At 38.9% G+C, this 16,181-nt stretch overlaps 1 protein-coding gene across 3 annotated transcripts in view; it reads right to left on the bottom strand.

Annotated features, from left to right (window-relative positions):
- LAMA4 (laminin subunit alpha 4) overlaps positions 1–16,181 on the bottom strand; it is a 148,382-nt gene that overhangs the window by 23,567 nt on the left and 108,634 nt on the right. For all 3 annotated transcript variants that reach the window (XM_018053050.1, XM_018053048.1, XM_018053049.1), the window contains 9 exons: positions 15,858–15,997; positions 13,516–13,692; positions 12,679–12,824; positions 12,075–12,237; positions 11,063–11,196; positions 10,424–10,595; positions 3,808–3,939; positions 2,590–2,732; positions 405–543 (listed from right to left, as the gene is read on the bottom strand). In XM_018053050.1, coding sequence (XP_017908539.1) covers positions 405–543; positions 2,590–2,732; positions 3,808–3,939; positions 10,424–10,595; positions 11,063–11,196; positions 12,075–12,237; positions 12,679–12,824; positions 13,516–13,692; positions 15,858–15,997 — 1,346 coding nt within the window. The remainder of the gene's footprint in view (positions 1–404; positions 544–2,589; positions 2,733–3,807; positions 3,940–10,423; positions 10,596–11,062; positions 11,197–12,074; positions 12,238–12,678; positions 12,825–13,515; positions 13,693–15,857; positions 15,998–16,181) is intronic.

The raw sequence follows: 16,181 nt of genomic DNA, 5'->3' as shown, positions 1-16,181 counted from the left end.
ATGCCTAAAATGTCCATTTCCTACATACCAAAGGCCTTATCTGCTAGCTCCTATATTAATAGTTATGTTTTGATTTCCAGTTTATGCTAGAATTCAGGCCTGTTAGCCTTCCTTCTGTATGCTGCTGCTAACAGATGGGGTTTCAGCTTGCCTACTTTCTCTACTGTGAGTGAGTGAAGATGCTCACGTAGCCTCTCTAGTCTTTGGCATTCCAGCCATTGAAGGGTGCAGCAACTGGACAAGTCCAGAGGATTCCCATAAGCCTTTTTAGCTTAATGATTCTGCTGGTGGCAGAAAGGAACCCAAGGTGTACATAGGGTCACAGAGAAAAGAGGTTTTTTTCAGCTTTTAAGAGAGCTAAGTTTCTTGTCTATTTATTAAAAACCTTTCAATTATGTACTTACAAGAGAGTCTTCTGGGCATCCATAGCCAACTCCCAGGGTTTCTGTCTGTTCTAATAAATTGAAATCTTTCTTTTGGAACTGGAAGCCCTTCATGCATCCTCTGAAATTGATATCTAGGGGAAGATGTGCTCTTAAGGTCCTGGAAAAGAAAATCAGTCTTCACTGATACAGCTGTGATGATGATGGTGGTAGAGGTGATGATGATGTCACCCAACACATATGCAGGATGTAAAATTTGATTTTATTTATAGTTATTTTTAATAGCTTTGTAATTATTCACATTTTCATGCTTTCTTTCATAGGTACACAGTAATTTCTAATTTTGGTATATAGAACAGCTTTATTCTGCATAGACCCAATTTGTTTACTTCTTTATAGCTTTCAAGATCCTTTAACTTACATCAGCTCATTTTATCTTTATAACAATTCAGAGAGCTAGATGGTGATGCTATTCTTTCTCTTTTACAGATGATTAATAGGTTCAACCATAATGAATTGACATATATATAGGTCAAAAACTGTGAACTCTTGGCAGTTTCACAAGGTTTATCTATAAAATGAAACTAAGAAATATTAAGTCTTTTTTTTTTTTCTATGTCACAAGTAGAAAGTTAGGGATTTTAACCCAGGTCTTCAGTTGTCCACTAATCCTACTTGAGTCATGAACTCAATTACTTATCTTATTTGCAACATGTTAATCAACCAAGGCTAGAGAAGTTTTCAATGAACGTTGGGACTTTGGAGCAATAGGAAAGTGAGAAATCCTTTATCTTTAAGATCAAAGATGGCATTTTGCTCAAAACAGTACCCATCACTATGCCTAATAGATAGGAAGTGCCCAAGAACATAGTATTGGATACTGAATGAATATGAAGTTAATTCTGAGTAGGTTACAATGACTTCAATGTATTTTAGATGAACACTGACCAAACTAAGGAGTAATAGTCCCACTGTATTCTGCTCTCACAAGATCATGCCTGGATGACATGCTAATTGATTGATTAAACTGCACATATAGCAACCACAATGGTTAAAGATCCCAAGTGGCATGGCTGAAGGAATTGAGGATATTTAGTTTGGAAAGGAAGCTTAAAGTTGGGGTCTTATCCCAGAAAAATTAGAATTTCAGGAGAATGATTGTGGGCAGTGATGTTTATAACCATTCTCTAGGTCATTCTAATGAGAACCAGGCTTGAGAGTGACTGGACTGGAATATTGGAATATCCTAATGCTGTCTCTCAGGTTAGGATCTCTCATGCTATGAAATGACTGTAATGAGAGATAGCTGAATTTCTGAATATATCAGAATAATATTTCATTACATTTAATTTGGGTTTCCCAGGCAGCGCTAGTGGTCAAGAACCCACCTGCCAATGCAGGAGACATAGGTTCGATCCCTGGATCAGGAAGATCCCCTCGAAAAGGGCAGGACAACTCACTCCAGTATTCATGCCTGGAGAATCCCATGGACAGAGGAACCTGGGGAGCTACTGTCCATAGGGTTGCAAAGAGTCCATATGACTGAAGAGACTTAGCACGCACACATACTTAATTCATGAGGCTTCCCTGGTGGCTCAGCAGTAAAGAATCTGCCTGCAAATGCAGGAGACATAAGTTTGATTTCTGGGTGGAGAAGATCCCCGCGTGGGGGAAACAGCAACTCACTCCAATATTCTTGCCTGGGAAATCTGATGGACAGAAAAGCCTGGCAGGCTACCATCCTTGGAGTCGCAAAAGAGTCGGACACAACTCATTGACTAAACAACAACAACATACTTAATTCACAACTCCTGGGACAGGCTTAAAATTTTGGTTTAGTCTCAGATACTTTTTGAGAGTTCAAATAACTAAATTAATACTAAAACAAAAGTAAATGGACACAATGCTTCTTTGCTTTCACATATGCTCCACCTTTCCTCTTGTGGATGAGAAATACTGCATTAGACCATGTTCTAAGAGTAACAATAAAGACTTTTGTAGCTCACATTCACCTGATGCTAATTTAAGGGAGTCACAAGGACTGGCTGCACAGGGCACACAGGTATCTGATTGTGTGTGTGCCCTTGCACATGTGCACAGAAGCAGTAGGTGGGAAGGTTCAAACATATACTACACTTCTTCTGGATGCTGAGTCCTCAGCCCCGTGCATTAGGAACAAACAGCTTAAAAGAAGAAAAAAGCTTACCTTGATTGTAAGATTTCTGGGGGAGCTCCTCCAATGTATATGTCTGTAAAAGGTATCTTCATCTTTTCATTATCCATGCTCTTGACATGTCGTCTGTCAACTACCAAAATCATTTTCTTATCATTGTGGTAAATGATTGATATCTGGGAGAAATAATACATAAGAAGTCCTGATCATTGCTTAACAATCAGCTTTTTGAAGATTGCTATGTATTTTAATTATTTAATAATAATTTATACTTATTTGTTTACAAAATGGGCAATAGCTCTTCCTTCCTTACTCACAGACATGAAAACTCTTAGTCATATTACCAGAAGTTCCCATTTGCTGGAGGAGGATTCCATATGGATTCACAGCTAGCCCAAGAAAAATTCTGTTATGAGATCAACTTTTTAATTAATATTTTGCTCCTTTGAGGGGATTCAGGAAAAAACTGTAAACAGGTGCCTTCTTAACCCTGGTATGCATGTTGCTAGATGTCATTTTTTGGTGACACAATAAGCTTTAATGAATGTGGGAAAATTCTAGTCAGAGAAATAGTTAAAATACTCTTCTGTTGTAAAGCACCCTCATGAAGGCTATGGACTTTGAACTGAAAAGAGAAATATAGCCTCTACTCTGCATTTTAGTTCAACTTAGATGATACTATGACTTCTACATATTTTATTAAAGTATAGATTTAAAGTAATAGTTAGTAAAAACAAATGAAATATCAGTATACCGCACATCTGTGTCAAGACAGATGAGCATTCTTTGTGGGTTCTCATTTTATAAGAAAATTTGTGTTACTATTTTCTAAGTTTTGGAGAAAAGGTTTAAAAAGGAAATTCTTCACTTATATTTACTCTTTTTATATTTAATGGGACTCAAGGAAAAAGCAAAAACAAAATAGCTGTATATCTACATTCTCATTTTCAACAAATGTACCGAAGTGCCATCATAATCAATATATTGAATATCAATAGGAGTCTTTTGATCAATGAAGCAATTAAAATGTATCTTCACTGACTCTTTTAGGAAACTCCAATATGACAAAAATGTCCACTCTTTTGAAGCAAATGTTATCCTGGAGTTGGGTATATGAGGGCCCTTCATTGGTTTTTATATGTGAAAGTGTTCAGTTTAATTACTTTCTCACCTATCTCATTTGACCATGTGATTAGATCAATAGATCCAAATATAAACAAAACAAAGCATTCAAACTGCAATGATCAGTACCTCATGGTATTTTGCATCATTAATTTGAGCTTTCTTTAATGTGTCTTCAAGATGCACAGGGCCATTGCTAAACCCAAAGTCATAGAACACATGTAGGTAACCATTGCGCATTTCCAAGCTGAAAAACATACTCTGTGGAGAAGAAAAAAAGTTGTAGACGTGAAGAGTCTGCTATTATGAAAGAGCAGGTTTAGCTGAATTTGAGAAATAACACTATACTCTTTATTACTGAAACTGTCTGAAGACTGCAGAAGTCTCCTGAAATTCTTACTATGAAATAAAAATCACAACTACATTCAGATCAGCAGTTATATCTCATATACCAAAGTTTTAATATTCACACACAATTTAAAACAATTATCTTCAACTGTTTTTACCTGTGAATTAATGAGAATTTAAATTTACCTTATTGATTTTTAACAATCTTGAAAACAGAGTACTATAGGCCATATGTATTCAACGGCCCTATTTTAAGGCAATGTTTGAATGTTGTAACAGGCCAACAGATGTGACTACCTTTCATTTTTAAGAGCAAAATTGGTACCACTGAAAAATAATTCCAAGGTATGCTGAAAAGAATCTTGGAAAATTATCAGTAAATATGGATAAAAGGAAAAGAAGGCCCACTTCTATAACACTGGATTTACATAAATAAACATGGAATTATTATGCACTTAGATTACATGATATTCAACAACCAAAGTAATTCTATAACACTCAAGTAGTTTACTGGTCAGGCTTGCTTGTTTTAGAAGACAGTTCACAGACACAAGAATTCAGTGGATATGAACAATAAAGTATTATGGTTGCTGTTCAGTTGCCAAGTCATGTCCGACTCCCCAAACCTAACTATCTCCTGGAGTTTGTTCAAATTTATGTTCATTGAGTTGGTGATGGTAAAGTCCCTATTTCACTGAAAGTGATCTCTTGGACAGAATTTATATACTTCTAAGTATGTGGAGAATCCCAGGGACGGGGGACCCTGGTGGGCTGCCGTCTATGGGGTCACACAGAGTTGGACACGACTGAAGTGACTTGGCAGCAGCAAGAATGTGGTACACAATCCACTGGGGACTAGAAAGAAAACATTTCAACTTCTATTTATATTCATTTTAAAACTCTAAAATAGAGAAGCCAACTTTTAATATTTAATACATAGATTTACTCTGGGCCTTCATTTTGTCCCTTGAGTGGGTTTTCACAGGATTCAGATTCACACTTTGAGAATGAAGTTTCACACTTGAAGGTGGGCCATGGCCCACTCTGCACTGATTTCTTTGTGTTTAGCCTATTGCAATTACTGCAGTTTATGGGTACCTGGTTACATGGATTTATGAATAAGGCCACTTAATAATAGAATATTTATAATTATTTTCTACTGAAATATGATGTGAAAATATTCTGAGACACATAGATATTTTCAGATTAATTCCTACAAATTACTAAAAATGTGGTCAAATTTCGAGAGCGTTACACATTTGCTTTATAAAATGAATTATTCTAAACTTATTGACTTTTACTTGTGATGACAAATGTCTTTTAGTAGTATGAAACCCACTAGCTACTTAAAAAATATACTTGATCTGTTGTTTCAAGGTAGGGACATTATAACAATGAAGGAGAAACTATTTTTGTGGGGAAGAAAGTTGTACTCTGGAGAGATGGTTTGTTTAAAAAAAGAATCTGAAAATTTTTCTACTGTTAAGTAAATTTGCTGATGAAAACAATGTAATTTTTCATGTTTTTATGTACTACCATAAAAACTCTCATATCTACACTACTAAAACTCTTTTGGAAAAAGAAGTTTTTTTTTTTTAACTTTAAAAGTTTTTCAAATGAAGATTTTAATGGTCTTGAATTCTTTTGTTAAAGTTTACAAAATGATATACTATCTGATTAGCTCCCAAGAACAGACATCAGGGAAGATGAAAATGTGCCAGCCATTTTCCAAGACAACTTCTGGCAATCAGTGAATGAAATAATAATGATATCATGATTTACTAAGCATAGCCAATGATATACTTTCAACATTTTTATTTATATGAGTTATCTTGTCTAGCTATGACAGCCAATAAAACTTGGGACTGAAATAAACTGGACTCATGATAAGACTTTAGTTCACAAAGAATTTAATGTGACTTAAAAAATACTTAAACATATTTAATTACATTGTTCTCACTAATACTACCATTAATAATTTTTGTGTCATTAGCAAAATAAAAATAATATTTTAAACTTCTTTGTTTTCTTGCCTGGAGAATCTCATGAACAGAGGAGCCTGGAGGGCTACAATCCATGGGGTCACAAGAGTTGGACACGACTTGGCAGCTAAACCACTACTACCATTTTAAACTTGCATTTATTTCAGCATTTTATATTTATATAAATTATATTTCTCCTAGTTTTAAATATTATATTCATATACAGTATGTGTATATCATTAATAAAGAAATGCATATATATACACACATATGTTAAGCATTCAAAGTCTTTTCTAACTGATTAGGGCATATGATTTAAAAAGTAAGTGCTAAATTTCTGTTGACATATAAGAAATGTGAGAGTCGGACATGACTGAGCAACTGAGCTGATGCTCATTTAGATCTTGGTGCTGATTTTCACCAAAGCTCTCTTAGTTTATTGAATGTATTATATTTAATATACATCTAAAAATATAGCGTGGGCGGTTGCGACCGGTGCACATAGCACGGCTGAGAGGAGCTACCGCACGTCCGAGGTCAGGGGCAGAAGCTGGGAGGACCCCATGCCTGAGGGGCAGCGGTCAAGAGGAGTTACCCCACGTCCGAGGTCAGGGGCAGCGGCTGAGAGTGCCAGGCTGCGACGGTGCAGGAACTGTCAAGAGGAGCTACCCCTCGTCCGAGGTCAGGGGCGGCGGCCGAGAGTGTAGCCAAGAGGAGCTACCCCATGTCCAAGGCCAGGGGAGACGGCCGGGAGGAGTAATCCCACGTTCAAGGAGAGCTGGCTGCACGGGCACAGGAGGGCCTAGAGGAGCTATTCCACGTTCAAGGTCAGGAGGGGCAGCGGTGAGGAGATACCCCTCGTCCAAGGTAAGGAGCAGCGGCTGCGCTTTGCTGGAGCGGCCGTGAAGAGATACCCCACGTCCAAGGTAAGAGAAACACAAGTAAGACGGTAGATGTTGCAAGAGGACATCAGAGGGCAGACACACTGAAACCATAATCACAGAAAGCTAGTCAATCTAACCACACTAGGACCACAGCCTTGTCTAACTCAATGAAACTAAGCCATGCCCGTGGGGCCACCCAAGACAGGCGGGTAATGGTGGAGAGGTCTGACAGAATGTGGTCCACTGGAGAAGGGAATGGCAAACCACTTCAGTATTCTTGCCTTGAGAACCCCATGAACAGTATGAAAAGGCAAAATGATAGGACACTGAAAGAGGAACTCCCCAGGTCAGTAGGTGCCCAATATGCTACTGGAGATCAGTGGACAAATAACTCCAGAAAGAATGAAGGGATGGAGCCAAAGCAAAAACAATACCCAGCTGTGGATGTGACTAGTGATAGAAGCAAGGTTCGATGCTGTAAAGAGCAAATTGCATAGGAACCTGGAATGTGAGGTCCATGAATCAAGGCAAATTGGAAGTGGCCAAACAAAAGACGGCAAGAGTGAACGTCAACATTCTAGGAATCAGAGGACTAAAATGGACTGGAATGGGTGAATTTAACTCAGATGGCCATTATATCTACTACTGTGGACAGGAATCCCTTAGAAGAAATGGCGTAGCCATCATGGTCAACAAAAAAGTCCGAAATGCAGTACTTGGATGCAATCTCAAAAACGACAGAATGACCTCTGTTCATTTCCAAGGCAAACCATTCAATATCACAGTAATCCAAGTCTATGCCCCAACCAGTTACGCTGAAGAAGCTGAAGTTGAACGGTTCTATGAAGACCTACAAGACCTTTTAGAACTAACACCCCAAAAAGATGTCCTTTTCATTATAGGGGACTGGAATGCAAAAGTAGGAAGTCAAGAAACACCTGGAGTAACTGGCAAATTTGGCCTTGGAATACGGAATGAAGCAGGGCAAAGACTAATAGAGTTTTGCCAAGAAAATGCACTGGTCATAGCAAACACCCTCTTCCAACAAACACAAGAGAAGACTCTACACATGGACATCACCAGATGGTTAACACTGAAATCAGATTGATTATATTCTTTGCAGCCAAAGATGGAGAAGCTTTATACAATCAACAAAAAGAAGACCAGGAGCTGACTGTGGCTCAGAATATGAACTCCTTATTGCCAAATTCAAACTTAAATTGAAGAAAGTAGGGAAAACCACTAGACCATTCAGGTATGACCTAAATCAAATCCCTTATGATTATACAGTGGAAGTGAGAAATAGATTTAAGGGCCTAGATCTGATAGATAGAGTGCCTGATGAACTATGGAATGAGGTTCGTGACATTGTACAGGAGACAGGGATCAAGACCATCCCCATGGAAAAGAAATGCAAAAAAGCAAAATGGCTGTCTGGGGAGGCCTTACAAATAGCTGTGAAAAGAAGAGAGGTGAAAAGCAAAGGAGAAAAGGAAAGATACAAGCATCTGAATGCAGAATTCCAAAGAATAGCAAGAAGAGATAAGAAAACCTTCCTCAGCAATCAATGCAAAGAAATACAGGAAAACAACAGAATGGGAAAGACTAGAGATCTCTTCAAGAAAATTAGAGATACCAAGGGAATATTTCACACAAAGATGGGCTCGATAAAGGACAGAAATGGTACGGACCTAACAGAAGGAGAAGATATTAAGAAGAGGTGGCAAGAATACACAGAAGAACTGTACAAAAAAGATCTTCAAGACCAAGATAATCACGATGGTGTGATCACTCACCCAGAGCCAGACATCCTGGAATGTGAAGTCAAGTGGGCCTTAGAAAGCATCACTATGAACAAAGCTAGTGGAGGTGGTGGCATTCCAGTTGAGCTATTTCAAATCCTGAAAGATGATGCTGTGAAAGTGCTACACTTAATATGCCAGCAAATTTGGAAAACTCAGCAGTGGCCACAGGACTGGAAAAGGTCAGTTTTCATTCCAATCCCAAAGAAAGGCAATGCCAAAGAATGCTCAAACTACCGCACAATTGCACTCATCTCACATGCTAGTAAAGTAATGCTCAAAATTCTCCAAGCCAGGCTTCAGCAGTATGTGAACCGTGAACTCCCTGATGTTCAAGCTGGTTTTAGAAAAGGCAGAGGAACCAGAGATCAAACTGCCAACATCTGCTGGATCATGGAAAAAGCAATAGAGTTCCAGAAAAACATCTATTTCTGCTTTATTGACTATGCCAAAGCCTTTGACTGTATGGATCACAATAAACTGTGGAAAATTCTTCAAGAGATGGGCATACCAGACCACCTGACCTGCCTCTTGAGAAACCTATATGCAGGCCAGGAAGCAACAGTTAGAACTGGACATGGAACAACAGACTGGTTTCAAATAAGAAAAGGAGTACATCAAAGCTGTATATTGTCACCCTGCTGATTTAACTTCTATGCAGAGTACATCATGAGAAACCCTGGGCTGGAAGAAGTAAAAGCTGGAATCAAGATTGCTGGGAGAAATATCAATAACCTCAGATATGCAGATAACACCACTCTTATGGAAGAAAGTGAAGAGGAACTAAAAAGCCTCTTGATGAAAGTGAAAGTGGAGTGTGAAAAAGTTGGCTTAAAGCTCAACATTCAGAAAACGAAGATCATGGCATCTGGTCCCATCACTTCATGGGAAATAGATGAGGAAACAGTGTCAGACTTTATTTTTTGGGGCTCCAAAATCACTACAGATGGTGACTGCAGCCATGAAATTAAAAGACGCTTACTCCTTGGAAAAAAAGTTATGACCAACCTAGATAGCATATTGAAAAGCAGAGACATTACTTTGCCGACTAAGGTCCATCTAGTCAAGGCTATGGTTTTTCTGGTGGTCATGTATGGATGTGAGAGTTGAACTGTGAAGAAAGCTGAGCGCCAAAGAACTGATGCGTTTGAACTGTGGTGTTGGAGAAGACTCTTGAGAGTCCCTTGGACTGCAAGGAGATCCAACCAGTCTATTCTAAAGGAGATCAGCCCTGGGATTTCTTTGGAAGGAATGACGCTGAAGCTGAAACTGTAGTACCTTGGCCACCTCATGTGAAGAGTTGACTCACTGGAAAATACTCTGATGCTGGGAGTGATTGGGGGCAGGAGGAGAAGGGGACGACAGAGGATGAGATGGCTGGATGGGATCACTGACTCGATGGACGTGAGTCTGAGTGAACTCCGGGAGTTGTTGATGGACAGGGAGGCCTGGCGCGCTGCGATTCATGGGGTCACATAGAGTCGGACACGACTGAGTGACTAAACTGAAATGAACTGAACTGAAAAATCTAGCGCAGGGAAATGACATTTCATGGCTGCTTTTCTTACTGCTGACATCATGTCCCTGCAGGAAAAGAAAACCAATTTTGCTTTATAAACTAAACCTTCAGTTTTATGGCATGACACACTCAACTTGGGAAGGTTTCTAGAAACATGCATGGTGGGAAAGTAAAGGCAATAAGGGAGAAGATGTAGGACTTTTTACTCACTCCGTTGACCATGAGGAGCACGAGGCCATTGTCAGTTGGTGTTCTAACCTCGATGTCAAAGCGAGTCACCTGACCAAATTTCCCTCTCCTTGTGATATCCCTCACTATGGCATAACTAGAGCCATCAAAGAAATAGCTGGCAGCCCGACTCTGCGTAAAGGCCAGTTTGTCTCTGAAATAAAAATGCAAGGATCATATAAACATGACAGTATCTGTTATGCTTTCAAATGAGGTTCTTTTCAACACGTTTTCATGACATTTTCCATGGGTCTTACAGCATTTAAATGAAGTCCTGATGTCTGCATGTGAGACATAAAGAAGCATTAAAAAAAAAACTGTCTGTGATATATATTTTTTTTTCTTAGCACCCTGTGTGCTAAGAACAGAAGGTTCTAGTGAGACCCTAGTTTCTGTTAGCCAAAACCAAAGCTGCAATTCAGGAGTTTAACTTTTTAATAATTGTGCATGCTCATTATGATAGAGAAGAATTGAAAAGCTGTTTACATGCATGACTATTAAGCAGTTTCAAAATTCATTTTCCCCAAGAAAAGACTAAAAACCTGAATATTGACCCACACTTGTCCTATCTGCAGCTCTTGCATAGCCATCAAATTTTTAGTGCTCTTAGCATGCTCTTACCTGGCACAGGGCACTGATTTGGAGGGGTCCATATTATAGATGTGCTTAAAGTTGTACAAGCTGATCACATCATTATTCAAAGTGGCCAGTTCCAGGCAGCCAACAAAGCCAGGCAGGTTTAAGCTAGCAGGCAGCTGTGAAACAAAGTGAAGTCAATTCTCCCATGACTACTTCATCCAGTTTACACAGATCAGGCTGGGAGACAAAGGTCAAGGGGACCTTCCCATTGACAGGAATATCATTCTAGACCTGAGTTTGTGTCTATTCTATGCCAAACCATTCAGATATAGAATTACTGTTCAGTTGTTCATACCTTAGCAGAGAGGGTGTGGGTTTACTGAGCATATACTACGTGCCAGTCACTCGCCTGACAATGCATTCATGACCAAAGTCAATCCTCACACTAGCCCCATGAGGTAGGTATTCCTGTCCTCACATAAAAAGAGAGGAAGTAATTCTCAGAAAAGTTCAATAATGTGCCTCTAACTAGTGAGTAATAGTTCTGCACCTGAAATTGTAGATCAACTCCTTATCTTCTTGGGCCCTTCCTGAACCTGCCCTTCATCAGGTCTCATCTGTCTCCCTAGATCCTACCCCTCCCACATCCCAAGTATTTAATTTCCTGCTTGTGTATCAGCTGAAATAACTGGGTTTTTGAAACTGTCATCTGTAAACCTGAAGACTAGCTATAAACCTACAAGGTACAGACATTCTTGCAGTAGATGGGGTAATATTAATTATAAATGCATGTATCAGGATGAAACACATTTGATATTCAAGTTTTAGCTATAGCATGAAAGTATTTGATACTATGAAAATATGTGTAGCAGAGATCAGATTTACACAGCATATTTACAGACCCTGATTCAGAATCCTACCAACCACTGACCTAAACTCTATTTTTAAGGTATCAAGGTTTCCAGTCAACCCCGAGTCACTGTAGGTGTTATGGACTTCTAAAAACAATCATTGTAGATTTGCAATTAAGCAAAAATATGGCTGGATAGCTCACCTTGAAGTTTGATGGCACACCCCCAACATAAAACACAGTGTCTTCGGGATCCAGATCCAACAAGGAGTCATCTCCAGCAAATTCCCCCTTTTTAATAAACTTTTCCTCTGCGGTGCTGCTTAGACTTGGGACTGTTAAAAACACCTTTCCATGTTTTCCTACCCTGTTCAGATAAAGAATTTTCACTCCTTAGTAGCCAAATAATTTGTATAAGATACATTGTTTTTATTTTTAGATGTCAAAATGTGAAAATCCCTTCATCACAGACTTGGTGACTTGATTTTGTCATTTTCATAAGCATTTACAGAATGTCAACAATCAATGGGAAGGGGAAAAACCACATTCCACCTTGGAACTGGATTTGTGGATTGGCCAGATTAGAAAAAAAACAACTAATAATCAGATTTCTATTTAGAAGTGATGACTATTTTTTCTAATTTTTTGTTTTCTACCAAGGTACTTGTGAAGAAATACATAAATAATGGAAGAAAGAGGAGCAACATCCGCAGAAAGACTGTGTGTATGTATCTGTGCGTGTGTGAGTGCATTCAATAGATTTCTTATGAAATGTGCAGATCAGCCCTGTGTCATGGATTCACTTTACCTTTCAATCTTGACAATGCTGAAGTAAGCAGGCCAGGTACTGACAGGCTTGGAGTCCAGGGGAATCTCTACATCCTTAGTTCCCAAATTATAAACGTACACCAGGTTGTCATTTTTGATTGCAAGACCCATGTACTCTTTTTTGGCCTGAAATGTTAGGAAGTCTTGTAAATAAAATTCATATGAAAGAATATCATCTTTTGTTCTCATTTCTTTAAAGGACAATTAGCAATCTAAACGTTTGGCTGTCTATAAGGCATATCTGTCTTAAATTATTACCAGAGTGCCTGTTAGACTGGGCAGTGCCTCCTCCTTTCCAGTCTTCCTATTGGTGCATCAGTGTGAGGCCCCTGCCTACTACCCACCCCCCACCATACCCCTCAGGGCCTGTCTAAGTATACCCTGGACAGGAAGGCGAGGAACTCTGGGCTTGTGGACATTTGACGGCTGCCCGGAAGGTGCTAACCTTGTTTCGTTAATCTGGGAATATAATGCCGCCTGCCAATACCGACTGCTATATACCTTCAAGCAGGGTTTCAGCATTAAATACAGTAAGTCTCTGTACTCTGGATGTCTTTGAAATGCAGCATTCAGACTCCTGAGTTTGCAGTGTGAGGGTGATATGAAGAAACCACGAAATATCCCCCACAGAGGAAGAATTACCTGTCCCACACAAAGAAGGAATTGCTACTTTAGTCTTGGCCTTCTGACCTACACCTTCTGAGGTGCTAGAATGGGAATTTTGTTTGTTTGCACAGGTAGTTTTTTTTGAGGCAAGAGAAAAGCACTTATCTTTCCTTTGAATGTAATTCCATCTTTTAAAACCACTTGCTCTTACGTTTTTGCTTCCGAGGTACAGGATGAACTGATCTGCAGTCACAGCCAGTTCCGATTGCTTCACAGGAGGAGGCTTCATGTACAGGCTCAGAGATGTATAGGTCTTTAAGTCATCCATGCTGGCTCTGGGGTGCACCTCGACTGCCGACTGGCCATCAAACATCATGGAGACTTGGATCTGAAGTTAGAAAATTATTTCATTAAAATGCAGAAGTACAGAAATGGGCACAGTGCTTTCCCATGGGCTCAATGGGCTTCCCTCGTTTCTTATGAGGTCTCTGAGCTTTACCATGACCTCCAAGCCTTTGTTTACTTATGTCCTCATCTGTTGGAGAAAGGATTTAAAGATAATACAGCTTAAATTTAAAGCTAGGTGAAAGAAAGCAAAACAAAAAGGCAACAAAGTAGGTCTAAGAATGAGGGTAAATATGAATTCCACAATGAACTACATATTTGGTTAAAGTGAACTAAACAGCTTGAAAGGATACTTTGTTATACAATTCACAAGGTCTATAAATTTAACAACTAATTGATCAGGAGAATAATAATTAATCTTGGGTTCTAATACAGCTAGGACCTTTTCCCTAGGGTCTTCAAAAGAGGAGCACTGGTGAGGCTGTGAGCAGTATCCTAGACCATGTTTAGACAGTTGGGAGGGGTCTAGACCCAGCTCCTAAGTCTTATATGAGGTCTTGAAACTTGGCTCTACCACTTACTAGCTGTGGAACCATGAGCAAATCACTTAACCTGCAGTTTCCTCATCGTTAAATGAGGAAAAAAGATGTGTTAAGAGGATGAAACAAGGAACTATAAAGTGTTTTCCAGTGTCTGGCTCTATCATAATAACTGTAATGATGACTTCATTAAGATTTTCCTTATAACAATCCTTAGAAAGGCATCACAGTGAAGCACAATTCAGAAAGTGCATTTCTAAGAGGCCCCATATAACATGCTGACCTGGTCTGATTCAAGGTGATTTTCAGAATATTCAGAAGTGGAAGGACTGTGTATATTCACGCCATAATGCAAATATTTATGAATAATTAGATATATTACATCAATTGACTAATATTAACTTAGTTAATATTGATGGCAAGTGAGTTCAAGATTATATTTCCAAGTACCTAAGGTGCAGCTGTCCTATGTTGCCAGTTGAGAAGAATACATCTTAGTAAATAATCAAGTAGTATATGGGGTTAAAGTCTGTAAAAATTGAGCGTCTGAAAAAGATATCCATCTGTATTAGAAAGCATCTCCCTTTGGGGAGCTGTGTGGGTTCCCAAAGGCATTGCCAGGACTTTCTTCAGAAAATGGTTTTAGGTGATTAAGGCTCCTAAATTCTACTCCATAGAAATAAAAGTACCAGAAGGCATTCACAGAAACCTAGCTTTGGAAATGCCATTTACTGACAATAAATCTTTTCTGAAATGTTCTCCAAGGTATCTAAAAGGTGATTTGTGGTGTAGGGCTAATTATCATATATTATTTAAAAGTTAGCAATAATAATTTCCTTCATTACAAAACAGTTGATTTCCAATTCTTAATTCTGTCAGTAGTTAGGGCCAATAGTCTGTTCAGGTTGACTTGCAATTGAGAAAATAAAACCAACCAAATAATAATTTGGTTGTTAAAAAATCATGCTGGTTTATAAATGAATAAAAAACAAATTAGAAAAAGGGCTAAGAACAAGCCCTGTTGTGCCACAGTGAAAATGCTAATTGTTGTGTTAGGATATTTCCTATCAATGCTGGCACTAGTTACGGTGTTGTGTTGCTTCTGTGTAGCATATCAGAATGGGGACTTTGTTGAAATTGTTCAGTTTAGCTGCTATGTGTTAAGCCGGTGGAGAGGTCAGTAAAAGTTTCGTATCATCTATGCTGTGCCAGAGAATTCTTTGAAAAGGCAGATGAGCAAGAATATTCCATTTAGCAATTACACAAAGATAGCTTTTAGGATAATGAATAGTAATAATAAAATTGAGTCTTTAATTGGGGTTGGTCTTTGATTCCTTTTGCTCTATGAGCTATGTTGACTAGGCTAAAAGTATACCTCTGAATCTTGGCTACACATTAGAATCACTGAGGAGCTTAAAAAAAAAAAAAAAAAAACACACAGGTTTTGAGCCCTCATCTAGAGAGCCTGATTATTGCTTTATGGTTGGGACCAGGAATTGGTTTGGTTTTCAAATCTCCTCGCTGAGTCTAATGAACAGATGGAGCTGAGTACTATCAAGCTGGATTACACAGTAGAAAGTTTCCAGCTCTGGAAGCTGCTCAAGGATCTAAGCTCAGCCTCACACTGTCCTTATCACCGAGTGACTGATAATGACTCTGCACTGGTTACCTTGCTGGCAACACTTCTGGTCTGAGCAATGAGCTCTCGGATCCTTTGGATGCTAGCGGAAACGTTGCTTGCAGGCCGCTTCTGTTCTACTGTACGAAGCTGATCCAGGAGTTGAGGGACAACCTCTGTCAGGTTTCCAACTGTGGTTAATAAAAATGAATCATTTGAGTAGATATCTCAGTAGTTAAGTCTACTTCAGCAATCAGGTGAAGAGATAACAAATGCATGGTTACTTCTGGTAGAACTGTAAGAAACTATATTTAATTCTAAAAAATTAATAGTTAAGTCCAAAGCATAATCAGTTTCTATTCTGCGATGTTTACA

This window comes from Capra hircus, chromosome 9 (genome assembly GCF_001704415.2).
Source record: "Capra hircus breed San Clemente chromosome 9, ASM170441v1, whole genome shotgun sequence".
Taxonomy (NCBI): domain Eukaryota; kingdom Metazoa; phylum Chordata; class Mammalia; order Artiodactyla; family Bovidae; genus Capra; species Capra hircus.
Note: the sequence above shows the minus strand (reverse complement) of the source record. Positions and strands in the feature narration are given on the sequence as shown.